Source organism: Rhipicephalus microplus, chromosome X (genome assembly GCF_043290135.1).
Source record: "Rhipicephalus microplus isolate Deutch F79 chromosome X, USDA_Rmic, whole genome shotgun sequence".
Classification (NCBI taxonomy): Eukaryota; Metazoa; Arthropoda; class Arachnida; order Ixodida; family Ixodidae; genus Rhipicephalus; species Rhipicephalus microplus.
The window spans coordinates 142,717,289-142,743,970 of record NC_134710.1 but is presented as its reverse complement, the minus strand read 5'-3'; the positions used below and the strand labels follow the sequence as shown (position 1 = coordinate 142,743,970).

General features: G+C 44.8%; 1 protein-coding gene and 1 non-coding gene across 3 annotated transcripts in view; both read left to right on the top strand.

The window, feature by feature from the left end:
* Nucleotides 1-10,663: 10,663 nt before the first annotated feature.
* TRNAG-CCC (transfer RNA glycine (anticodon CCC)) lies at nucleotides 10,664-10,734 on the top strand. Its single transcript has one exon. It is a non-coding gene; the product is annotated as a tRNA-Gly (tRNA).
* An 826-nt stretch (nucleotides 10,735-11,560) lies between these two features.
* LOC119176594 (uncharacterized) overlaps nucleotides 11,561-26,682 on the top strand; it is a 184,220-nt gene continuing 169,098 nt past the window's right edge. For both annotated transcript variants that reach the window (XM_037427952.2, XM_037427950.2), the window contains exon 1: nucleotides 11,561-13,552. In XM_037427952.2, coding sequence (XP_037283849.1) covers nucleotides 11,702-13,552 — 1,851 coding nt within the window. In that variant the 5' untranslated portion in view covers nucleotides 11,561-11,701. The remainder of the gene's footprint in view (nucleotides 13,553-26,682) is intronic.

Sequence of the window (26,682 nt, the reverse complement as noted above, 5' to 3'; positions counted from 1 at the left end):
TTCATCCACTTTTCTTTCTTCTTATTTACATTCCATTGGTTCTAATAACTTCCCCTGTACATTCCTTGGCATTACTGTCTGTTATATCTCATTAATATTGTGTTAAAACACGGAAAAACGAGCCCTTAGGTATACACTTCTTTCCCTTATATATATATATATATATATATATATATATATATATATATATATAGCCCCGCCGTGGTGGTCTAGTGGCTAAGGCACTCGGCTGCTGACCCGCAGGTCGTGGGTTCGAATCCCGGCTGCGGCGGCTGCATTTCCGATGGAGGCGGAAATGTTGTAGGCCCGTGTGCTCAGATTTGGGTGCACGTTAAAGAACCCCAGGTGGTTGAAATTTCCGGAGCCCTCCACTACGGCGTCTCTCATAATCATATGGTGGTTTTGGGACGTTAAACCTCACAAATCAATATATATATATATATATATATATATATATATATATCATGACCCCACTCACTGCTAACAAGGTTGAAACCATCGTCCGCCAAGAACTCGCCAGCGTACGTATTCCCTCGGTGTGCGCTTTGCCCAGCCCGCAGCGAGCTCCATGGCATCCACCCTCGTCCTATCACGAGCAGCAGTTTACGGCTCGATCTCGCGACCCTGCTGCGTGGAGAACCACTGACAATCGACCAATTTGCTTTCATTGCCACCGTATCGGTCATGTCGTCCGTTAATGCAACTACCGCTGGTCCTTGCCACCTCGGACGTCGTCGGAACTTTACTACCAACAGGACAGCACCCGCTTTGCATCTGCCGCGCAGCCTTCTTCCCCTAACAACTACAGAAAATTCAACAGCCGATCTCCTTCACCGCATGGTCGTCAGTCGCGTTCGCCTCAAGGACGTCGCCAGTCATCTCGCTCACCGCAGACTCGCAGGACGTCGTCCCCATTCAACACCACTCCTGTCTATCCGGAAAACTAAATGGTGCAGCGCCCGGAGGTGACGCTGTTTTATCGACTTCCTCCACAAATCCTCTCTTGACGCTTCCAACGAGACAAAGTTTGTTAGACGTTGACATTGACGATGTGGCTATTTCTGCCCTTAGAGATACTGGAGCGCACATTTCTGTATTGAGCGCGAACCTTCGCCGACGCCTGCATAAAGTGCTCACGCCTGCCGCTTCCCGCACACTCCGAGTCGCTGATGGGAGGACCCCTGCCGTTCAAGGTATGTGCACGGCCCGTGTCCATTGCCGGTCATCCTACATTGGTTCAGTTTGCCGTCATTGAAATGTGTCCTCATGACCTAATACTTGGCTTGGACTTCCTGTCACGTCATTCTGCGTTCATTGATCGGGCCACTGGTGCTCTTCAGCTTGAGCTGCCGCAGCTTGCCGATTTTCCAGCTGACAATTCTCCACATTTCTGCTCTCGTCACCACGTTCGCTTGCCTCCGCAAGGTGCTACATACGTCACTTTGTCGTGTTCCCGTGATGTGCCCGATGGTGACTACCTCGTCACTCCTATAGTCGACGTACTGATGGCCCGAGACGTCGTCCTTGCTCACACTGTTGTCTCCGTTGTTGATAATACAGTTGTTATACCCCTACTCAATGGCAGTTTCTTGACTCAAGTTATTCCGCAAGACATATGTCTTTGGCCACCCTATCTACGCTTGACCGCTGCAACGTTACTGGTTTGGACACCGATACATCCCCCTGTCTTGGCCACAAGTATACCCTGCCTGCCAATAACATTAACAAGATGATTGCTCCCGATCTCACCCCAGCTCAAACTGCCGGCCTCTGCCGTCTGCTATCATCATATAGAGACATTTTCGACTTTGACCACCGCCCCCTTGGCCAAACAACTGCCGTGACTCTCGGAATCAACACTGGTGATGCCAGTCCTATACGGCGGCGTCCATATCGCGTATCTCACAAGGAACGCCAAGTAATTCAGAATGAAGTGGAGAAAATGATTACTAAAGACGTCGTAGAACCATCATCCAGCCCCTGGGCCTCCCCAGTCGTACTCGTTGAGAAGAAGGATGGAAGCTGGCGCTTTTGCGTGGACTATCGCTGTTTGAACAAAGTCACTCATAAAGATGTCTACCCTTTGCCTCGTATTGATGACGCCCTCGATTGCCTCCATGGTGCCCAATACTTCTCGTCTATCGACCTTTGGTCGGGCTATTGGCAAATTTCCGTCGACCCGATGGACCGCGAAAAAACCGCTTTCGTTACACCTGACGGCCTCTACCAGTTCAAGGTCATGCCGTTCGGACTATGTAATGCGCCGGCAACTTTCGAGCGCATGATGGACTCCCTTCTCCGTGGATATAAGTGGTCCATCTGGTTATGTTACTTAGACGATGTCATCGTCTTTTCACCTACATTCGACAGCCATATCACATGTCTGTCGGCCCTTCTGGATGTTTTTCGAAGAGCCGCTCTGCAGCTCAATTCTGCAAAATGCCATTTCGGACGTCGCCAAATCACCATACTAGGCCACCTTATCAGTGCCGCTTGATTTCAACCGGATACCGACAAGGTGCGAGCAGTACAAGAATTTCCTGAACCACGTTCAACCAAGGACGTCCGAAGTTTTGTACGGCTATGTTCCTTTTTCGTTGATTTGTCCGCAACTTCGCCGACATCGCTCGACGGCTTACTGATCTCTTAAAGAGGGACGTTCCCTTCACATGGGGCGTAGAGCAAGCGGACGCTTTTTCGGCTCTTATCCATCTCCTGACTACGCCACCAATACTGGCCCATTTCGACCCTGCATCACCTAAAGAGCTTCGAACTGATGCTAGTGGCCATGGCATTGGAGCGGTCCTCGGCCAACGACAGCACGGGAAGGACCGCGTGATTGCTTACGCCAGTCGTCTTCTTTCACCTGCCGAACGGAAGTTCTCCATCACTGAGCGTGAATGCCTAGCTTTAGCGTGGGGAGTGACAAAATTCAGGCCTTACCTGTATGGCCGAACTTTTTCCGTTGTTACTGACCATCACGCTCTCTGTTGGCTCTCATCGCTAAAGGACCCATCTGGACGTCTCGGTCGCTGGGCGCTGCATCGGCAAGAATACTCGTTCGTGGTCCACTACAAGTCGGGACGCCTGAACACAGATGCAGACTGTTTGTCACGTCATCAAGTTGAAACGCCCGACTTGACAGACCTTGAATCAGACCCCTGCGTGCTCTCCATCCACGCTTTGGGTGATATCTCCACCGAACAACGACGTGACTCGTCGTTACTCTCCATCATCGAGCGTCTGACCTCTGCTCCAACAGATACTTCCGTTCGCCTGTTCGAAGTGCACGATAGCATTCTGTACCGTCGCAGCTTTAACGCCGATGACCCGAAATTACTACTCGTGTTTCCCCATCACCTGCGTTCCAGCGTTCTCGAACAACTCCACGACGTACCTACAGCCGGTCACCTAGGCGTCTCTCGTACCTACGATCGTGTGCGATGTCGCTTTTTCTGGCCCGGACTATATCGTTCTGTGGTTCGCTACGTCACTGCTTGCAACCACTGTCAACGTCACGAGCGCCCCTCTGTGCTACCGTCCGGCCTCCTACAGCCCATCGACATACCGATGGAACCATTCTTTCGTGTTGGCCTTGACCTGTTGGGCCCGTTTTCTACGTTCACCTCCGGGAATAAATGGGTTGCAGTCGCCACAGATTACGCCACACGCTTTGACATCACTAAAGCACTGCCGACAAGCTGTTCCACTGACGTCGCTGACTTTCTTTTGTATGAAGTCATTCTTCACGGCGCTCCATGGCAGCTGCATGCTTACTGATCGAGCTAGGTACTTCCTTTCACGTGTTGTGGATGACATTCTCTGCGCCTGCTCCACTGAGCACAAGTTTACCACCGCTTATCATCCACAGACAAATGGATTGACCGAGCGTCTGAACCGAACGCTGACGCAGATGCTGTCAATGTAGGTTTCACCAGATCACCGTGACTGGGACAAAGCACTCCCGTTTGTCACCTTTGCGTACAACTCTTCACGGCACGACACAGCTAGTTATTCGCTGTTTTATTAACTATTTGGCCGACATCCAGCGTTACCATTTGACACGCTCCTTCCTTCGGCTGCTCCCTTGTCTACTGAGTACGCCAGCGATGCCGTTCCTCGAGCCCATGCAGCCCGTCAGCTTGCCCATGATCGGCTGCACTTGTCGCAAGAGCAGCAAAAATACCGTCATGACAGTCGCCACCAAAGCGTGCACTTCCCGCCGGGGTCTCTGGTACTTCTGTGGACACAGAACTGCCAAATCGGCTTATCAGAGCAGCTACTACCCACACTACCATGGCCCCTACAAAGTGTTACGACAACTCAGTGACGGGAACTACGAGATCACACCCTTAAACAATACCTCTTCGACCTCCTCACTCCAGACGGACGTTGTCCACGTTTCCAGACTCAAACCGTATCACCCTGCTAGTTCGTCGCCGCCGTACCAAGCGCCGTGACGGCGCTTCCGCCATGGGGGAGTGATGTTACGGTGCACCATCGACAGAAGCAAGCGTAGCACTTAACGAAGAGGACGAAGATGCCTGTCCGTTAGACGCTTGCGCGAGAGGCAACTCAGCCATCTTGTTCAGCTGCCGATTCTCTGTGGACGCTCTGCTATAAACCTAGATCTCGGCCCGTCACAATATGATTATGAGAGACGCCGTAGGTACGTGGCTTCAGCCTGGAAGGTTGTGAAGTGTGCTTATTGGCTTACGCTGATGATGTTATTTTCTGCTCTGATAAGGAGAGTGTTTCAGCTTCCATGGAAATTATTCGTGAGTTTTGTGAGATGACAGGTAGCAATGTAAACCACAGTAAGTGCATTGGCATTATGGCATGGTGAGTGGCAAACAACGCCACGAGTTTTTGAACCATGCACTGGACACGCACACCGGGTATTTACCTTGGTGTACCACTGGTCTCACGTCGAGACACCAGGTAATTATGGAATGGCATCATACAGGAATTGAAATCTCAGGCTGATAAATGGGCAGGTCGGGATCCTCTCAATTTTCGCACGCGCAGCCGTTTGCAGGATCTTCATAGCGAGTAAGCTGGTCCAGCTCTTGCAAGTTCTCAGCTGCTCGAGACTGAAATTTAGAAAGTTATGTAGAGATTTGCGGTTTTTGAATATGAAAGGACAAGCAGAAACAACTTGTTTTGCAAGTGGAGTCAGGGAGGTTTAAAACTGATGAATTTATTTTTAAAACAACTTGTCTCTAGATTTTTGTTTTTGCGCGACACGACAAATCCTCTTTCGAGAACAGTTATTCAAGTACGATTAAGCGTTGTCTTGCCCAACTTTGTTTTCTCGATGAGAGAAGGTGGCTGTTACGCGACCAGTCAATTTTGTGTAAAGTTGCGATGACATTCAGACTTTCAAACTACTACTTTTCTATAGAATATTTGGGTACAGTAGCACGAAAGTCGGTTTGATAGACATTATGTTTCCAGAACGGTTGTACCAGACATTGTACACGGAGGTGAGGGAAAAGACGTCCTAAAGCGTGTGAAACGAACGCTGGTGCCAGAAGGTGTGCAAACATTCTTTTTTAAGCTTCATACTAATACCTTGCCTGTTAAGACATGGCTAGAAGGAGGGGAGTATCTACCATGGGGTACTGATTGTTTGCTTTGTATGAAACCTGATTCTATCGAACATGTGTTTCTGTACTGCGGGAGTGCCGTTTTCTCTCGGGATATTATGCAAACCCCGAAAAAGGAATTACCGCTGACACCACGCGGCATTCGGCATTTAACTGCAGGCCGAAGTATTGCACCTTATGACATGGTTTTTCTGCTTGGGCTTATAGCATCTGGAGAAATCGTATGGCTGTTTGGAACTGTGATGCAATATATTAAATCAGTGAATTCACACTTTACCGACTCTGTAAGTAAACTACGGGAAGTATTTCGGAAATTGGAATATGGAGAAGTGTTGACACTGATGGATTCTCTTGTGAAAATGAAAGTTTGGTAACTTGAGCCGCATGCCGAAGTTGCTATGGTGGGAAAGTGTGTTAATGTCTGGCAATAACGAAAAAAAAGTTCTTGTCCGTGGCTGAGTGGTTAACGCCTCGCACTCACGTTCCATAGGTTTTACGTTTGATTCCACGCGCTGGGTTTTTTTCTTGATTCTTTTCTTGCGTTTATTAGATACAGATACGTATATGGTGAGTGACGTCGACGTCAAAATATAGTCGAAAGTGTCCATATAATTGCTATCGCAATAAAAGAGGTCGGTCTAAGGTAAGCCTGCGGCGTTGGGCCAAGCACACTGGTGGACTTACTATAGACTTACTGAGTGACGTTGGCCGATGATAAACCTACAACGTCGGGCCAAGCACGGTAGCCGGCCTACTGCCGACCTGGCCAAGTTGCGTTGGCAAATGGTAAACCTACGACGTCGGGCCAAGCAAGCTGGCCTACCTAGCTGTTTAATGGCCAGTCACGGGCCGACCTTTTTCCGGCTGTCTCGCCGACTGACTGGCCACCGACTGATTGCCGACCCTTAGCCAACCGTCGGCCACTGACCATGTCCCCTTAGGGAAGGAGGGGGGGGGGCATGAAAACTTGCGACCCCCCCCCCCCCCCTATTGAAGAACCATGCATACACATGCCTATGCGCATTGTTGTATGCATAGTGCAGGGTTCCCCTTCAGAGGGGCCAAAGGTTCATCACCACCCTCGTCCCTTTGTAATTATCTGCCCTTTGGTGTTAACAACTTGACCACAAGCCACAGTTGCATTGAATGCCGTAGCAGCTTGCGAGTCGTTGAGTAAATATAAATTTGGTGTCTCGCCTGACATTGCTCGCTAGTATGTTTCGACTACATGCGATAACTCGCATGCCACTAAACTGCTCCATTTGATACACATGCACCCTTTCACTGATACCTACACAGACCAGCTGCATTATTCCTTTCTAATTTCATGTGTGGAGATAATTGCAGGCACGTGCGCACATGCGCAGCATTTGGGATATCAAGGCAGTCAATAAATGTCCTTTTTTTTTTCGTGCTGCCACGGCGCAACGAGCTGCGAACGACAGAACAGCCAGGCTGCCAGCTCGCTCGGTCAGTGTGCACACTTTTCTTGGCCCAGAAAGTCTGGCACTGGAGCTTGTTGGTGGCTGTGTATTTGCGTGTATTTGGTGAAGCATTGTCTGAAGCACTGGTGAAGAGTACTTTCACGCACAATACTTCTGTTGAACGTGAATCGGCAACTGATGCCATGAAGGGCAGAAATGAGCGGGAAGATCCCCTTCAGTTTGAGTGCTTGTGTTGTGGAGTGTTGAGTATTCGTATTGTTTGTGTTGGAGTTGAAAATGAAACCATTAAGGCTGAAAAGTGCGCTCAGTACTTCGACTGATCACCAAATCGAAGGTGAGTTGCTAAACATGTTGTACAAAGGCAGGTTTTCTGTTTCTCAAATTTCTTAACTTTTTGTGTTAGAGTCATAAAGCCTAACATGTGACCTCGTGTTTAGATAGTGGCTCATTTAGTGAGGATTAGCAGTGCGTTGCCCCAAGCAAATAATCCAACGGGTATGTTTGTATGCCTGCTGTAGATATTTTTTATGCCACGTAGGGATTGGTATTTGTCATTGGTTACGGTGATATGAGCAAAGAAAATTCCTCAAAAATGAGAATAGGCAATTGTATTGCTAAATCAGAGAGTAACATAAATAGTTCATTACTTGCTGATGGCAGGAATTCTTGTTTTTTTGTTGTGTGTGTGATCAGAGTAAACAATTATAAACTGTATCTGTACGTCAATATAATTTATTGCTGCCACACCTTTCTTGCAGAATAGATTACTTCAGGTTGACCATGCTAGTCAGATTTCTGAAAGTAAGGCTAAGTCACTGAAGTAGAAGCAGGCTATAGCCTTTTCTTACACTTAAACATGTGCTTCACACTCATTCAGAATGAAGGAAAAGAATTTTGAGGGCTCATTTGTTTGACCCAACCTTATCGAAAAACCAGTGATAACGAAGCTAATGGAAAGGTATAGGGGACGCATCAATTGTACTCTTTTAAGCATTTTGTAGTAATTGCGAGATAGATGTGAAGAAAGTAAAGTAGACTGAAAAACACTTTGCCTCCAGCAGATGTCTGTCGCAGGTTCGGCTGCTGCCAGCAGGAAGTTCTCATTTTGTCAACTTTACTGTGCTGATATTTATGTCACAATTACTGCACACTTAAAACAGCCCAATTCACGTACCCTAAACCTCCTTTGGATTCATTATTTGATTGTTGTCACTACATGATTGTTAAAAAAAAATTTGTCCTGCACACTATTTGAGTGTTCTCTCTGGCTGTGTAGAAACTGTTTTCAGTAATAAAGACAAATATAAATTTTCTTTCTACTTTGTATCTCTTTCCATGTGTGACCATCAGCTCTGTCAATGAGCAAAGGTTATGAATCGTATCAGCTGCATGCATAATTGACAATACTTATGGAGCTCACTCAGACTCACTCATGAAATATATTTAGAGCTTTGGACTCACACGGACTCAGACTCACAAATATTTCCCTCAGCCGGACTAACACTGACGAAAATTTTCCTCAACCATACTCACTCAGTCTCAAACTCATCAAAACATTACTCACCCGTACTCACTCGGACTCAGAGTGAAGGCTCGATCTGAATCTGAATGAGTCGACTCACGAGTCCGTTAGCCTAGAATTTTTTTCTTCGACCATGGCGTTAGTGCTCTTTAACACGAATGTCACACGTAATTAGTGCTCTTCTTGGCGCCGTTTGACACAGTACCCTCGAAAACGAGTTCTAAGGGCTTGCAAACAAGTTCGATCATTTCTCCTAAAAGAGACGACAGCATAACATATATTTGTCAAAACTTCCCTGGAAGAGTTGGTGGGGAGGAGGTCAACGCAAGTCCCTTCGTAATTCACACATTTTATCAATAAATATTGAAATTGTGTATGAACGACGGTGCTTTGGAATACATGTGAGGAGTCAGGAGACGAGAGTATAAATGTGAATCTAAGTAAGGCAAGCAATGCTGAAAATGACAAGATAGGACGTTAGGCCAGCAAATGAAAATGGAACTCGCTCAGACTCACTCAAGAGATACATGCTGCACTTTGGACTCACTCGGACTCAGACTCACCAAAATGTTCGTTAGCCGAACTCACTCAGACTCATGGCTCAATCCGAGTCTGAGTGAGTTGACTCATGAGTGAGTTCCGCGACCTATGAGCTGCAGAATATCAAGTGTTACCTTTTTTTGCAGTTGCCGATCAGAGATGCAAAAGCACAGATGATTCTGTTCTACTAGAACAATGCCTGTATCCGTACCAAGGTGAATAAAAAAAAAAGTAAGGCTGATATAAGGTGCGGCTTAAATTGTTTGCTGTTCTTAGCAAAATCAGCAAGACACTAACTTTTGGGGAGGCGATTTTTTGAAGTAAATTATGAAAGGCAGGAGGTCATGACTTGTTTTTAGTAGTTACCATCATCACAATAACTTAAATACAACATAAATACGGTTAATTTGTGTGCACAATGGTCCCACTCATTTGTCCCAAGTGTTGATAGGAGGTGGACGACAAACTGAAGGAAGGGCTGCGGGGCTGTTGACACAGGCTTTTTTTTTTTTTTGGAGGGGGGGGGGGGCATTTCGAACCCCGCCCCTCCCTCTCGATCCTCACAGACATCGTCGAATGAACACCTTAACATTCGCACACTGCCCAATTTCAATGCCTCCTTAACGTTCTTACATGTCATGGCCTATGGCAACGTTGTTCCAACGTTATTCCAGCAGGATATTAACAACATTCAGCCTATTTGGAAGATAACAAGATAGAAATATAACAGCAACATAGTGCACTACTACGGCAGGGGTGCGCACGTTCTCTTGCTTGACAAGTTGACGCTGAACCGAGTAAGCCACTCTGCGGCAACATTTAATGATATAAAGCATTCATATGTGTGCAAACCTATGTAAACCTTATAGATGCGTAAAGTGGTACAGGCATTCTCTCTCTAAACCCTATTCATAAATACACACTCGTTATCACCGGGTCGCCAGTCCTGAGCCAGTGCGTGTCGGCCGCGGCAGAAAGCAGTAATGCGGGCTAGTTGGTAGCTGGAACTCTCCATCAACATAGTAACGAAAATTAGAAACACCTACACACGCGAAGGCACGAATACAGGATAGGCGAGAGACGAACGGACGCACGTTCGGATTGGCAAAAGTGAAGCCTTGCATGTCTGCAGTCAAGGCTGCCGCGAACTTCAATTAAATGTAGAAGAAAAGGCTAATTACGAAACCAAGATAACTTGACATCAAACCCGAATGACACAACACCAGAGAATATCCACGATCAAGGCAACGTATGTAGTACACCATGGCACACACCAACCAAAGCCTCCGACGGCGCAGAGCACCATAGCACAGAACACCTACGAGTTTGCAGTACTGCACCGCGGAACCGAAGACCTCCGAACGGCGATAAAAAAGCCAATGGTGCCTTAGCTTTTATGTTGCCATGCAGCTTGGTTATAGTTCATGCCAACGTGTAAAAAAGATGGTAATAAATTTAAATTAAAAAACAAAAACACATTAAAAAAAAGTGAAATTTATGTTAACTATGCTATAAATACATTGCAGCGTACGCGACTTTCCATGTGGGCGCCGCTGGTGTAGTGGTATCATGCAAGATTCCCATTCTTGCGACCCGGGTTCGATTCCCGGGCGGCGCATTTTTTTTTTTAAATTGGTTGCACAACGTTTTTTATGCATTGTTCTGCTTTGTATTAGCTCATATAATAAATGAGTAATGTTTTTTGACGCTCAGAGCGCGGCACCTCGTTACTGCATTCGTACTGTCCGCATGTGTACTATCCAAGTGCCGCCGATAACGCAGCAACGGCGTTCATCGTCAAATTCTCCGCCTGGATATCAGCAGCTCAAAAGGGTAGCGGTCGGCTGTGCTTTCGACAAAACCGGGCGACTCCGGTTTTTCTGCGCCTATCGCGGCGTTATTTACGAGTGGCCACGGTTGAAGCAAAGAAGTATAAGGGGAGAGGCCGCCGAGAGGAAGCGCAGGAGATGCCATAAAGGAAAAATATAAAAATCCGCATAGGACTTGAAACTTCCGGAGGGGAGGAGAAAGGAGGGGTGTTCGGACGGACCACAGACGGACAGATGTCTCGTCCGCTGCTGCTGCTGCTGCAGGGCAGGGGCATACGTGCGCGGCCGCGGTGTTTGCCGGGACGGCTCATTCAAGATGGCCGCCGACTTTTGTACCTAAAGCATGGCGCGGGCAGTTGAACCGAACTTTACAGCGCTTGACGGTGCCCTGGCGCTGTGTGTCGACGCTTGGGATGTTTTACAGACTTTCTAGGACTTCACCGACGACACTGATCAATGCTGCCACCCACGAAGAAGTTGCCGCGCAATGTCTAAGGCAAGATAGTCACGGGGTTCGTTGGGCTCTCTGTGTGCGGCTCTTGACAATGAAAGCTACTGAGCGCCCTTGAAATTGGACCGTGTTTACGCCGCTTCTACGCTAGAGAATTTTTTCGTATTCTCCTCGTCACCTTACGGCGGTCGTTGGCCCCTCCTGGCTACTGTGACCGCGCGATGTCTGTTGATTTGAACATGTTTTCTCAGGCTTGAATGAAAGTGAAGTGGTAGTGGCCGGGCGCCAATCGAGCAGCGGTCGCGATGTCTGTCACCACCTTCGGTGTCCGCGTCAAAGAGGAGCCTGGATCCTCTGGCCTTAGCTCAACCGAGGGAGTCTGTTACGTCTGCAGTAGTCACGGAGCTGAATATCCGCTTAATTCGCGGCCCCGGGAGCGGGGCCCCTACTTCCCGTTCCTCGAAACACACATCCCTCCCTTAGGCGCCGAGCGGCCGACATCCGAAGGTGTCGTTCTCGCCTGCCCCGTGTGCTACTCCTTTCTTACGCAGCAGTGGGAAGCTCACGAACAAAATGGCACTCCTCGACACAAGCGTATGTACTGGCTGAAGCGTACTGACAACGGGCCCTATGCGGGTATGGAGCCCAGTATGCAGGCGCAGGAGGAGAGTCCCGAGCGCAGTGCTCACCATTCTCCTGCTGCTGTCTCTGCTGCCCCAGCAGCTTTAGACCTGAGCCTACCCGCATCCGGGGTGACCGCCGCTGCGCCACCGGTGGTGATAACTGCATCAACGAGCAACGAGGCGTGTTTTATATGTGGCAACTTCAATCGAAATGGACCGTTAGCTAATGTTTATGCTAAGCCCATCTCCAACTGCCCCTTCTTTCCCACACTGGTGTCGCATCCGCAGCCACCAGGTGCCAAGCCCATGGACTCGTCAGGTCGCGTTCAAGCTTGTGAACCGTGCCATAAAATGCTGTTGGAACAGTGGGACAATTACCAGCGTTACAGTGTGCCCCACTCTGAACGACGTTACCGGTTACCTTCTCGCTCTTTTACCTGCTTTACGTGTGGCCTCGAGTGCCCTGTAAGTGCCCAGCGCGTGGTCAGTGCGGTTCCCGGACCCGACCAGCAGCCTGGATTTCCTTTCTTACGCACCATGGCCCCACCGCCGGGTGCCCAGCCACTCACACCTGCAGGCCGAGCTGTGGTCTGTTCCATGTGCTTTAAGTCTTTGCAGCGCCAGCTTCGTGTTTTTGAAATCTCCAATGTGCCCGAGTCTAAACGGAACTTTAAGATTTTGCATGAGGGGACTACGACACCAACTGTCTCGCCGTCGCCAGCGAGTGTTCTGCGTAAGCAGCTGCTGTCCCCCCAGACCAAGTATCTTGGCTGCTACCTCTGCGAAAAGATTGGGCCGATGGAAAGCCTCGTTTCTTGTGACACCTCGCCAGGTGCAGGTCCGCATTTCCCATTTCTGCGCGACGTGGCCCGACCCATTGCTGCAAGGCCCATGGACAACCAGGGCCGTGTGTTGCTTTGTGCTGAGTGCTGTACTGAGCTGCAGCTTCAATGGGACGCGTTTGAGAGCGCTGGACTGCCATTGACCCAGCGGCGTTATCATACCGCTCATTTGACGTCGCCACCTTCAGCATCGCAAGGTGCTTGTTTTGTCTGCTCTGAGCCAACGAGTGAGACCTTTCCTGTGGGAAGCCGGGAGGGTCCTGGTCCATTCTTTCCTTTTCTTGAGTCACATGCAGGTCAGGGTGCGCTTGACAGCACAGGCACTGCACGTGTGTGCACTTTTTGCTTCCACTCTTTGATGGCTCAGTGGCTGGCCTACGAGAGCTCACCACATGCCGAGGATGCAGCAAGGGCAGCACGCCGATACAATACGCATCACTATGTGTGCTATATCTGTGGTATAACCACATATCGGCGACGGGTGCGAACACTGACTGTGCGTGAGTTTCCATTTCTGAGGGAGCATCCAAGGCCAGCTGGTGCACTAACTCTTCGTGATGGTGTAGTATCATGCCTCACCTGCTTCGAATCCTTAAGCTCCCAGTGGAGGGACTATGAGCGCATGCGAGTTCCTGTTGAGATGCGCAAGTATAACTGGATAGTCCTGCCTCCACCACCTGAGGAAACCAGGGTTGGTATTTGCTCTCTTCATCCATTGAAAAATCTGCTGCTTGCTATGATTCCTGTTTGAGACAAGGAATCAGAGAAAGAAGCATACTACTTGATGTCATTGTCACTCAGTCTTTGCAGAACGTTTTTTTTTCTTTTCATTTCTTTATGCCTGTTAAAATGCCATCTACTGGCCTGGTGGCACTTTAGCTCTGGCAATCTCTGGTAAACTTGGAAGCATTAATGAGAGATCACTTTTTATCTGTAGTGAAGCCATCATGCTTAGCTAACAAAACACAAAAATGCTTGCATGTACTTTCAGCTGAGGCCCTTATGGAATCATCTACCTGCTTTGTTTGTGCTTTATACTCACATAACATGTTCTACCGGAAAGTGCTCAGTTTGAGTTTTAGGTTCTGCTGGCAAATTGTTCACTTTGGGTGAGTTCTCATTTCAGCATGATGTGTGATGGAGGGAAAAAGCATGTTTGATTGTAAGTATGTTCGAGTCGCACATTACTATAGCTGTATACTGCCTTTTTTTAGTATCGTTTACTGGCTCTTTTAATATCATTACATTGCGTTTTCTAGCAAGGGGTCTCAAACTGCTGATTTTTCTGTTTGGGCAACCTCAAGTAACTCGACCCTTAATGTCTTTTCAGTGAATGCCTTATGTATCATACACATACAATGCCAGGTTTTTAATGTGGTTGTATGAAGTGTGTGGGCTTCTAAGTGCATCTAATGGTGAGTGTCTCGCTTAACTTGAAAAGCCTGCAAATTATATTACTTCGACACATTAAAATGTACAATTTCTTGTTTACTATTTCAGTGGCATATACTGATAGTGTTGCACGAATCTATGAGTGAAGTTATAGAGGTGTGATAACATTATATATATAAAAAAAATGTTGGACAACAAAGTGGATATTTCCAGTATTTATCCACTTACTTAACCCACAATTTTCGTGCTTCCATTAAACATCTGACGACGAACAGCTAGATTGAAAATATTGAATTCTAAAGTGGTAAGTGTTCTTCTTGATATAATTACAGGTATTGTCTCTGTGTGCAGATGACCTATAATAATAGAATTCTGCCTGAACGGAATTGCTATGCTCGTCTGATGTTGGCCTGCCTATCTACTTTAGATAATGTTCTTCATAAATGGTCACATTTTTATGTATTGTTGATTGTCATATTGTCACCAAGAGTCATCATTTTAGATTGGGGTCTATTTAAAGGTAAAACTCTTTTTAGCTTCACTAGCACGAAATTTCGAAGACTGTTCATGCCACCGCTGACAGGTTTTCAGGCACTGATTTCGACCTAACTAGAGCAAGCTCTTCAACGTGCTTGTAAAGATGATGCGCAGCTGTAGCTGAAATTTATGTGGTTATTTGAAGAGTTCTGTTTGTCTTGTGAAGATCATTCTAGCTGTGTGCAGAATTTCGGAGGCAATGTCTGTGCTAAAGAAATTATATACACATTTGAATCATATGACCATATCTTGTTCTTCACAAAATTTTGGTACATTGTAAAAAAATTCCATATTTCTTTAACCGGCAACCGTCATTGTTTTAAATATGAAGCATACATAAACTGTAAATCTGACAATTATAAAAAACACATAAAAACAGCTGTCTTTGGTGTGTGCTTCATATTTATTGAGGTATTGGGATTTGTTTTGCTTTGTTTATTATCTATTTAAACTTGACAAATGCTCGTATAAGCATATGTTCTTTCTTTAAAATTCTGTGCAATGAAGGAAAGAAGTGTACTTACTTGAAATGAAGGAAAGAAGTGTACACTTAAGGGCTCATTTTCTTTGTTTGACACAGTATTAATGAGATTTAACAGAAATGATGTCAAGAAAAGTATAGAGGATGTTGTAAGACATAATTGTAATGTAAATGTGAAAAATAAAAGTGTATGAAAAGATAACTTACTGTGGGCAGGGACCGAACCTGCGACTTACTCATAAGAGATACTAAAATTCACCTTAGCCAGAAACTTTATGAATCATATGCAGAAAATTTTTGTTGATCAGGACCCCTTCTAGCTAAACCATAATGTGGAGCAGATGAGACGGTACTGCTTATTCAAAGCTAAGTATAAGGCAACTTTTGTTAAATAACAGTTATGTTTCAAAGTAAATTTGAGGTTACAAAACAGACCATGCTGCTCAATGTTCTTGGACCAACCACACTGCTGTCAGCGTGCCAACCATTATCACCACCTCGCAAAAAGAATGCGAAATTCACCTTGACAGCTCTGTTCTAAAATTACTTTATTTGATTCATAGGCAAACAAGTAAACATCAGCTTTCTAAAAAAAAGACTACTGTGTAATTATGTTCCTCATGTTCTGTTTTACATAATCTGTCACTTTTGTGAACTGTCTCGAGTTAATAATAATTTGGCATTGAAGACTGGTTTTAGTAGCACGAACACCCTGCTATACCCTGTTATCTTTCAGTCCACCCTTTCTAGTGCTAGCATGATAGAGTAGACATTCAGGCATCTCATAAATTAATTAGTAAGCAGTAATATAAACAGTAGTTATGCAGCTTAAATTGTTGAAGCAAACCATATATAAACGGGATGGAATGGGTGAAGCCTAGGGTTGTATATGATGTAGTGCACATTAAAAAAATAAATTAAAATTGGAGTCATAATTAGTAGTAGTTAGTAGAAACAGCATTTACACAGTTAGAATCGTTGCAGCACCTGGCAGAGTGGATATCAACGATATGCTTCTTCTCATGTGTCTTTGGCAGCGTTTGAAGGTTTATCTCAGCAAGGCAAATGAGAAAATTATGAGTAAACCTAAGTACTATTTCTTGGTGCAGTAGCAGGCATGCCCTTCGGTTCTTTAGTTTCCACAGTGCTGTCAAGAAAAGTTGTTGTCAAGTGTGCAAATAACATTCCCTATACTTTTGATGGCATTATTGTCTGTTAGTTCTGATTAATTCTTTGTCTAACAATGAAAAATGAGCACTTACGATTTACCTCTTTATGTGTTCACGTAAGGAATACACTGGGGCTTTTGAAGGCTGAAAACTTATATCAAAGGGGTGCAGTAGTTTAAGTGAAGGGTTGTATATAAAATATAGGACATTAAGGTATTGCATAACTAGAAAAATATGCTAAATGATCATGAACATCTGGCATGTTGACGTCACATTCTCGTCGCCGCACACTCTCTCCCAGTCTTACCTTTCTTTCCACCAGCTATGTGTAGGGTTACGCAGTTTGTCTCGCGTACATCACAGGATAGGACTTGCGTAGGGTGTGCATGCTCCATTGCTCACCAGGTGTTGCTTGCCCCTGCCTTCCTTATTCCCTTCCCCACATGAGAACATGCACCTGCTTACTTCACTAATTGTTCTTGTAGATGTGCCAGGGTGCAGTGAACTAGAAAAGGGGTAGTGGACTCACTGGCGTCGAATGCGTGACACCGCCCATGTCTCCTTGCGTGCATCCATTGCTCACACACGCTGTTTTTATCTCGACAGTCTCGTGACTCCTGATGTGCAGCAGTAAAAGGACTTTTCATTTCTTCGTGTCACGTCTACCTTCTAGCACTGCTGCACACTAGGTGTTGCGACTGTCGAAATCAAGGTAGCACCTTATCACGGGTGACATCAGCGCCCTTGCCTCGCCCTTTGCCATTGCCAGAGAGCAACGTCACTCATACTTGTGTCAAAAATGAGGCCCTGCCAATGCCTTTGCACCTGACTTTACCAAGTTTTCCCAGATTTACCAAAAAAACTGGTGCAAGTGCCGCTCCCAGACCTCTCAAGTTTCCTTGCCTTATGGGCGTCCTAGAGAAAATTTTTTTCTTACCAAGGTTCATATTAGTGGCAGACATATGAATTTGTGCATTAATTGGAAATAATATTATTTTAGGGGGCATTTTTATATTGCTTAAGGTCAGTTGTGCAGCACTGAAATAAATAGTGTGCAGCTGGAAATGCATTCACTTGAAATGGTCCTTATAAAAATTTCCCCCCCTTTTTTTGGGACAGTTCATAAATAGTACAGGGCACAGAGCTTCTGTCCAAAAGTTATGCTTTGAGTACGACTGGCTGTCTTAAATTCTACAATTGCAACAATACTATTGAGATTTACACTTAAAAGTCGATTAGTGAACTTTTTTGGGGGATTCTATTTGCAGTTATGAAAATTCTGCTGGCATTACTACTGTCATTGAAAAATTATAATTTTGTTCTGAGTTCCCTGTTTTCAATCATTTCAGGCAATTGGCACAGAAACAAACAGTGTACAATGCGTGGCATAACTTTAGACAGCTGTAGTTGCACAGAAAAACATTTCAATCTCAACAAAACGAATAGAACATGCAGCAGAAAAAGGATTGTAACATTGAGAAACTAGGTTTCTTTAAATAATTTGAACACAGCGAATTGTGTCTAGAAAGCACAGCATTAGTGCACCAATTAAATTGGAAAAAAGAAAGAAAAATATTCGGCAGGTTCCACGTACCTTGGGAATCGACGTTATGAGGAGCATGCGGAAGGAAGGTAACAGCGTTTTTTTTATTGAGTGGTATGTTATGAGATGGCAGTAAATATATGTGCGAATTTTGCATATACAGACATATGTTGAACAGCTGCAGATGTTTATATAACCAGTTGTTTGCACTTGCACAATGATGCCAACAGGAACATGATTATTAGCAACGCCAAAAGCATAAAGCTGATATGAAGCGCGGGTGCTCGTGAGGATGGTAGCCCTGGACACTGTTACACAAATCAACTTCAGCGAATCGCACCCAACTACAATTAATGTTTATGCGATGTGACGGCTGTATTGTAGGATTAAATATCTAATGTTTATAAAATTTGATAACCAGCACTGCAACCAGAGTTGGATGTATCTCGAACATTAGTGTCTATTTGAAAAGTAGTTTTGAGACCTAGCATGGCTCTGTGGTGGAATACCTGATTGCCGTGCAGAATGCTGGGGTTTGATTCCTGCTGGGACCCTGACATTTCATTGCATTCGTTTGGTGAACGCTGCCAATACCCGCTTTTTCTCAATGCTCATGTGGTTAAATTACGCATGTGTGTTCAATCATCTGCGGCCCATACATGCTGAGTGTCATACTGAGTGTCAATCATCTGCGGCCCATACATGCATACCAGTGGCGCATACCTGCTCGCGGGTATGTGCCACTGTTAGGCAAAAATGTTTGACGACATACACGATGGAATTCTCACATTATTTATGTCTTGACGAGCGTGTCATATTCGTCAAACCATCCTACCCTCCCATACTAATTTTGGTTCGCGTCAAGTTAAGGGGGCGATCATGAGAGCACCCAGATGTAAGCAACTGGACAGACAGACGGACACTCCAAAAATGCTCGCAGTATGCAGAGAAAGGCTTCGCATGTAAAACTTGAAGTGGGATGCCTTACTGTAAAGTGGATGTTTTGTATGGTGACAGTGTGGTTGTTTGCACAAGGAAATAAGTGTGTAGTCCATTTTATCTTAACAGGCGTATCAGCAGGTTGCAGTGCTTCCATTGATTGTAAGAATGATGGCTTCATTAGAGCCGATATTCGTCGTCTTCAGTTTGTGCTTCTTTGTTAGCACAGCAATCCTATGGGTCAGTAGTATGATATCGACAGAAGTATGTTATTGACAGAATAATACATCTGTCTGCTTTAGCCTTAGAGGGCACAAATCTCAATGCTATGCTCAGTAAGAAGGCTCGGTAAGAAGAACCATCACTACCTCAGTAAGAATAACCATCACTACCTTCTTACGTTACAGGATTCCCCCTCCTCCCGAAAGAATGCGCGCGTTGCATATTACAATGCTTGATGAACAAGCAGTCTTAGAACACACACAAAAAAAAATGTTCAAATGGGCTGTAGTTCCACGTCAGATTCAAGTTCCGTAAAGTCGCACAAAGATTTCACAGGAGAGGGCAGCAATCCTGGGTTAGTACAGCTCTGGTGGGCGAGGCTGACTGTTGCGTTCTGGAAATCTGGATCCTGTAAGACAAGAAGGTAGATGGTTAGGAGTTGGTAGAGGTAGATGAGGAAGAAGTGAAAATGGAATAAACATGGTGTATGAGCCAGGCCACGTCTCCCATTCATCATAGCGTCACATATATATATGTATATGTATCTTTATTCAACAGATATTATAATGCATTATTTCAATAGAACTGAGAAGTGCTACATGTTCCACTTTTTACAAATATGCAATACACAGAGCTGCATCCAAGCTGCACTGACTGGAGAGTTTCCGATCAAAATCGAACACGTCCTTTCCTCAGGCAGTGGTAATCTAATTCACTCTTAGCATGTGTTGCATGTGTGGCTTATTGAACGTCTCTTGCGTGCTCCTTGAAACGAGTACGACATTGCCGCCCCGTCTCACTAATGTAACTGGCGTCACAGTTAATGCAGCTGACATACACCGCGCCTCTCTGTGTCCGCAGGGATGGGGCTGAGGCTCTCAGTAGCGTTCATCCTGTCATCCGATTTACTTTTGAAGTGGAGAATCTTGGCACTTTAGCGTTTCTAGATGTGCTAGTACGTTGGAGTGAGGGCGATTTGTTGGAGACTGCTATATACTGTAAATTTTGCGGTAGTAGCCATGTGCTTAGTTTTTACTAACACGACCCTGGGGAACACAAATATGCCATTGTGGACACCCTTCTGTCACGCTGTGACGTGCTGTCATCTATGCAGGCCCTCGAGAAACATCAAGAAACAAACGTTGCCACTGTTTTGAATAAATAAAGCTACCCTCAGCAGTTTGTCGATGATACGTGACATTATATGCATTGACTTCGCGAGAGCAACGTTAATCAGGCAACTTCTTTTGTGTGCATTCCTTACGTTTGAGGTGTGTCAGAAGCAGTGCACAGTGCTTTGAGGCCTGTAGGTGTTGAAACAGTGTTTAGACCTATACGCACACTTGCAAATGTGTTCTAGAAATGTAAGAACCACACTTCTTGAGATTAACAGAGCGACATGGTGTAAAGTTCAAGTGCATTAATTGTGACACCAGTTACATCGGTGAGACGGGGTGGCGACATTGTACTCGCCTCAAGGAGCACACAAGGAATGTTGCCAAAGATACACATGCAACATGTCCTAAGCTTGAATTAGTTGACCTTGACCACTGCCTGAAGAAATGACCATATTTTTGTGATAATGTGATGAAACTGGCACATGAAGAATGCTGAGGCCCACTAAAGTTGGTAGAATCATGGTTTATCCATCGTAATCAAACTGCATGCAGTAGTAATCGTGGTTCCCCTGCAGGATGGTTACGGCATGGTACAAGTAAGATCTATTGTTTTATCAGATGTCTTTTGTGTAACGATGCCACTCGCATAGCTAGCAAAACCTTTATCATTTGTTATTTTTGTTGTGCGAAACCAGTGATAAAAAAAAGTAGGTTGATTTGAACTGGGAGCCCCTGGTTTTCATCCCTCCTCCCATATGTTGGCTCTCAGTGATCACAATGTGTTACATTAACAAGCCAAACTGGAGATTAAAAACAATGAAACAGTAGCATTCTTCAGAAGGTAACAATGCTGCGATGGAGTTCTTGGACAAATTGCAAACGATGCTCATGAAGTCGCGTCTGAAGAAATGCAAGCAAAAGCAAATACTGATTACTTTTCAATTTGATTATGCTGACTCTGCCATGTAAATAAGCGTGTTTTGGAGCGTGAATGATGTCATATATTTCAGACATATGCTTACTGCTCACATGAATGCGTCAGTGCTTGCTTCTGGTGCATTGGCCCCGCCGCGGTGGTCTAGTGGCTAAGGTACTCGGCTGCTGACCCGCATGCCGCGGGTTCGATTCCCGGCTGCGGCGGCTGCATTTCCGATGGAGGCGGAAATGTTGTAGGCCCGTGTACTCAGATTTGGGTGCACGTTAAAGAACCCCAGGTGGTCAAAATTTCCGGAGCCCTCCACTACGGCGTCTCTCGTAATCAAATGGTGGTTTTGGGACGTTAAACCCCACAAATCAATCAATCATCAATTCTGGTGCATTGACTGATAAATTAATTCTGCTCGCTCTTATTCTGCTCGCCATGAAGATATCATGTGCCACAAAGGTGTGATAGTGCTTAGTTCATGATAATGAGTCTAGAGATCGCTTCCTTGAGTTCCATCCGTGTTGTGGGGTGAGATGTCCATTCAGTTTAGTGTGCACCCACTTATTCGAACTCCACTTAATTCAAACAATCTTAGAGTCCCCGTTGAGTTTGAATTAATTAGGCTTTACCTGTAATTATATAGATTTCTTGATGAGCTCTGACTAGAAATTATTATGGTAGAGAGACAGTTCATTCATGCCAGCATTGTAAATCGCTATGAGCATTTAACTTTTGCATGACTCATAAGATGATGTTGACCATAAGTTGGCAAACTCACTCATGAGTTGACTCACTCAAACCCACTTACTCAGGTCAGGCTGTGGTTGTGCGTCTGATTTAGTTCGGGTGAATAATATAGTGGGTCTGAGGCTGAGTGGGTCCGGTTGAAGGAAATTTTAGTAAGTTGGAGTCAGAGTGAGTCCAGAAGAGGAATATACTGGTGGGTCTCAAGTCACCTGAATGAGGAGGAATAAATGAGGAAGGACAGGGAGGTTAGCCAGTTCTTCGCCTGAATGAGTTTTAAGTGAAAAATATATTTCCTGAGTGAGTCTGAGCAAGCTCCACCTTTTATTGCCGACGTATGGTCCTATCTACTACTCATCTTCTGCATTACCATAAGCCTTATATTGGCTTACATTTATAAGTCGATTCACAGATGTCTCGACACACTGGCGTTTATGTGCCTCCCCATTAATTATTGATCAGAGGTATGAGTTACGAAGGGGATGCCATGACCTCACCCTGCAAACTCTTTTACAAGACATTCTTGATAAAAATATCTCTCATCATTGGTGTATTTCATAAAAATGTCCTCACTGTATTGAAACTACTTATAATTCGTATATGAAGGGACATAATACAAAAGCTATTTTCATGTTAATGAACCCACGAGTTGACTTACTCGTGCTCACTGAGGCTCGGTTGAAGCTGTGAGTCAGAGTCGGAGTGTGTCCAGTTCAAAAAGCTTAGCAAGTCAGAGTCCGGCTGAGGAAAATTTCAATGAGGAAAATTTCAATTTCATAGCTCTGCTGAGCTATGAATTTAAACATTAAATAGCAGCTGTGCACATCTGCCTAATAGTGTTGACAAGTGCCATAAGGCACTAGTAATCTTTATGAAGTCGTTGATGGGAATGGGGCATCTTATGCTTTAAGGGTATTACAACCAGTATTTTTTCACAGCTGTTGCCACTGTCAATGGTGGCACATACAACAACTTAAAAAATTTTATAAGGCATCCATATTTAGTCCCCAGTCATTATTCTATACTCCATCTTAGTAGTACCTTGCTACACTGTTGAAGCTGCAGGGCCTTTAGCCAATAAGAAAGGAAAACGCCCATCCAAGGCATATGTTCATCTGCGTCACATTTCCTGCTGTATGTCTTCTCGGTGTCTCTTTGGTGTTAGCTCGCCTGTTTCATTGACTACTATGCAAAAGCCTTTTCGGGAACGCCCCTTTGCCATTTGTTTGATGGTCAGAAACCCACTTGTACAGGGAATGCTTGCCAACATTTGTGAGGAGTGCGGTTTTTTATATAAAAATTTTCATGCTGGTGCTTCAACTGAGTTCTTTTTTTGATCGCACCAATCGCATTTAGTGGTACTAACCTTGCTGCTTTCAGAAAACACTAAATCTTTAACCTATAGCTCTCAAAAGATTTAATCCACGCACTTTAAGTGGCCATCACGTACCGTTCTAGAGTGGAACAACAAATAATTGATGCAGTAAACAATTATAAGTATTCAGGGCATTTCACATCGTAAATGCATCACTAGTGCTGATTTTGAGCCATCATCTGCTCAGCTGAAATCAAACATATCTTATGCTCACCATCGTCTTCGTAGTCCGATCGGAACCAAAACAAGCAGTTGATTGGAATCGTAGTCACAAAAGATACGTGATGCCGTACCATAAGCATCAGATGAGACTAAGCAATGACAAAATGACACCATTTATTTCTTGCTGTCTGAGTAAATAGCCAGTAAACAGCTCGAATTCGGATGGAAATGGAAGGTCTAAGCTGTATGGGGGCTGCCATGTTGCGGTACATTATCGCAGTTAGGGTTGCTGTTGGGGTTACGATCTGGTAATTGCTACAATAATTTAGAAAAGGCGAACTGCATGCGTAGAGGGACTAATGTGCCACGTATTGTTGTAATGCGTTATGCAAAAAGCACATCTTGTATCTTGTAAAACCCTTGTATCTTGTTAACCCTTTCAGAGTCAATGATATACATGTATGTCCTCCGCAAGTGCCCTCAAGATAGTCAATGATGTATATGTATATCTTCACTTTTATGTTTAAAAAGTGTGGCATGTTCGATCATTTTTATTTATTATGTGCTGCTGCATCACGGGAATAACTGGGATTTTTTTTCTTGTGCCAATGTCTCTCTGTTTCTTTGCCCCGCCGCGGTGGTCTACTGGCTAAGGTACTCGGCTGCTGACCCGCAGGTCGCGGGGTCGAATCACGGCTGCGGTGGCTGCATTTCCGATGAAGGCGGAAACGGTGTAGGCTCGTGTGCTCAGATTTGGGCGCACGTTAAAGAACCCCAGGTGGTCAAAATTTCCGGAGCACTCCACTACGCCGTCTCTCGTAATCATATGGTAGTTTTGGGACGTTAAACCCACATATTAATCAATCTCTGTTTCTTTAAAGGCTAACTGCAAGGAAATTCTGTACACCCCAATAAGCCAATTTGTGGGCAGTCTCGCTTCAGACAATGCTGCCTGCTGAATTTAACCATCGAAATGCAAGTAGTTACCCATGAAAAACTCGCCAACAACGCAATTTTAGATTCCAGTACTAGAAAAAACGACGCCATTACAGCTGACCAAAAGTGAGGTAGACAGCGGCTCGACAGACCGACCGATGCAGGCGAATTGTCTGCTCTGCGTTCCGAAGTATGCGCTTCGCGGCCTTGCTTGAACCAGAGTTTTCTCTTTAACTCTTTTGTTACCACACGAGAATGGTTGTTTTCTATATGTCTCGGGATGATCTTTTTTGCCGGTTTGAAAAGTACTCCAGCAAGCATTGCAGCATACCAAACTTTACAGCATTAAATGTTCTTTCCCAAAAATATATGTTGTAGAGCAACAAAAATATTTTATAATAAATTAAAATGTGACAAGTATGAAATTTTTCGTCACCAGCTGGTAAACAGTGGAATAAAAAACAATATATATGCAAAAATATTCAAAACAAAGAAAATTCAGAATGTACATTTTGTAGATAAATGACCCAGAAACAGTATCAAAATAATTAATGTTGTACAAAATGTTTCTCTTCACATAGACAAAGAAAATCCGAACCGAGGTGCTGCTTCATTGCTCATGCCATGCGGTAAAGCATTGCATGGTTTTTCGTGAGACATAAGTGTACTCCTACACTCTTCTCAATAAATTTACGTTGCCTTGCAATAAAAATCTCCAGGTAGTCTAATATAGATGGATACCCGTGATGTGAATAATTCCTCTATAAAGGAGATGTCCAATGAACTTCGCTATTTCATGTAGCGTCACCTCTTTCCATGAGCCACATCACTCCGCATAGGTTGGCGTTCCAATATATGCATCCAAGCATATTCCTTTGCATCTTTGGGCATATCGTAATAAAAAAAGGACAATATCGCGTGTAGTTCTAAAATGTTTTGTACTGCTCCGTAGTCAGGGCCAAGATGTGCTCTGGGGGCCTTCTTCGCGTTAGGAGAAGGTCTGCAGCCAGCGCCCCCACACCTTGCCCTAGCGAAGTGTGGACCACGCACGTAACCTGAATAACTATAAGACTATGCACAAAGGTTAGAAGCTATATGCACTTGCGGCGGAGGAGATAACTTGAGGATGTACACAAAACAAACCCATGAGCAGTTACGGATGTCTCAGGCTGACGCAAAACATCGTCGCCATAAAACTTCTAGCTGAGGTGCTGTCATCCACGAAATCTCAGCTCGTTCTCACTAAAATAAGGTGGGGTCACAAGACAGTTTCAAGCAGTGCTAGTGTTTTAGGAGTGACCGTGTAATAGGAGTGACTAGTGACACTAGATGTGACCATGTGTCGGATATAACGATAGAAACAAAACAAAAGTGGCTGGGAACTGTCTGTGAGAGCCCCCTGCACACTTTATACATTCGGCATACCTTGGGAAATATTTTTTTATAGAATTAATTTTTCCTGAATACTAGTAACAGCTCTCTATTGATTAGCTGGCATCAATTTCTGACAATTATTATTGCTCCACTCAGTCAAATTTCAAAGCTAACACATTAATTAGATATTTGGCTTGCAAAGTTTCTTTTCATTACAGAATTTCGAAGTTACTGTAACATAATCACGAGGGGCACGCACTTCTGTCAAGTTCGCCAATCTAGGGCATTTTTCCAACTACACACGCACGTTGGTTCGCGCAAAAGTCTGTGAAAAATTCCTATGTTGCCCATGTCAGAAATTCAAAAAAAAAAAATCTGAAAATTGAGTGGTTGAACTAACTACTAGAAGGTGCTGGGTGCACAAGAAAGAAATTAGGCATGCCAAAATCGATGACCGAAAAGCGTCGATCACTGGTGATCGATTTGAATAGGCGTGGTAACCAAAGAGTTTAGTAGTAACGAAAAAACATACAATGCAGGCATGCACCTTGATGAATACATTGTCATAAAAGCTCATTAAAATGCGTAACTAAATAACGTCTGCCGGCTTCACGCCTACCGTCTTGTCCAGCTGTCTTGGTGAAGTCGCTTGTTTACAGTGAATGATGCCAATCGCTTACGCTTTAGATATTCTCGCTTTGTTGATCTCGACGGCGTCGTTTCAATACTGATGCTCGCATTAACATACTTCCATGTCTATCAAAAGCATTCCTGCATTTTTGTAAACTCTTGTCTGACAGTGCCCAAAAAATTTACATGAAACCTATCGTAACACAATTCGTTTTCTTTATGTTTATGGGCTTAAGCTTCTTTCAACTGAGCACAATAGCATTCCTCTTGAACT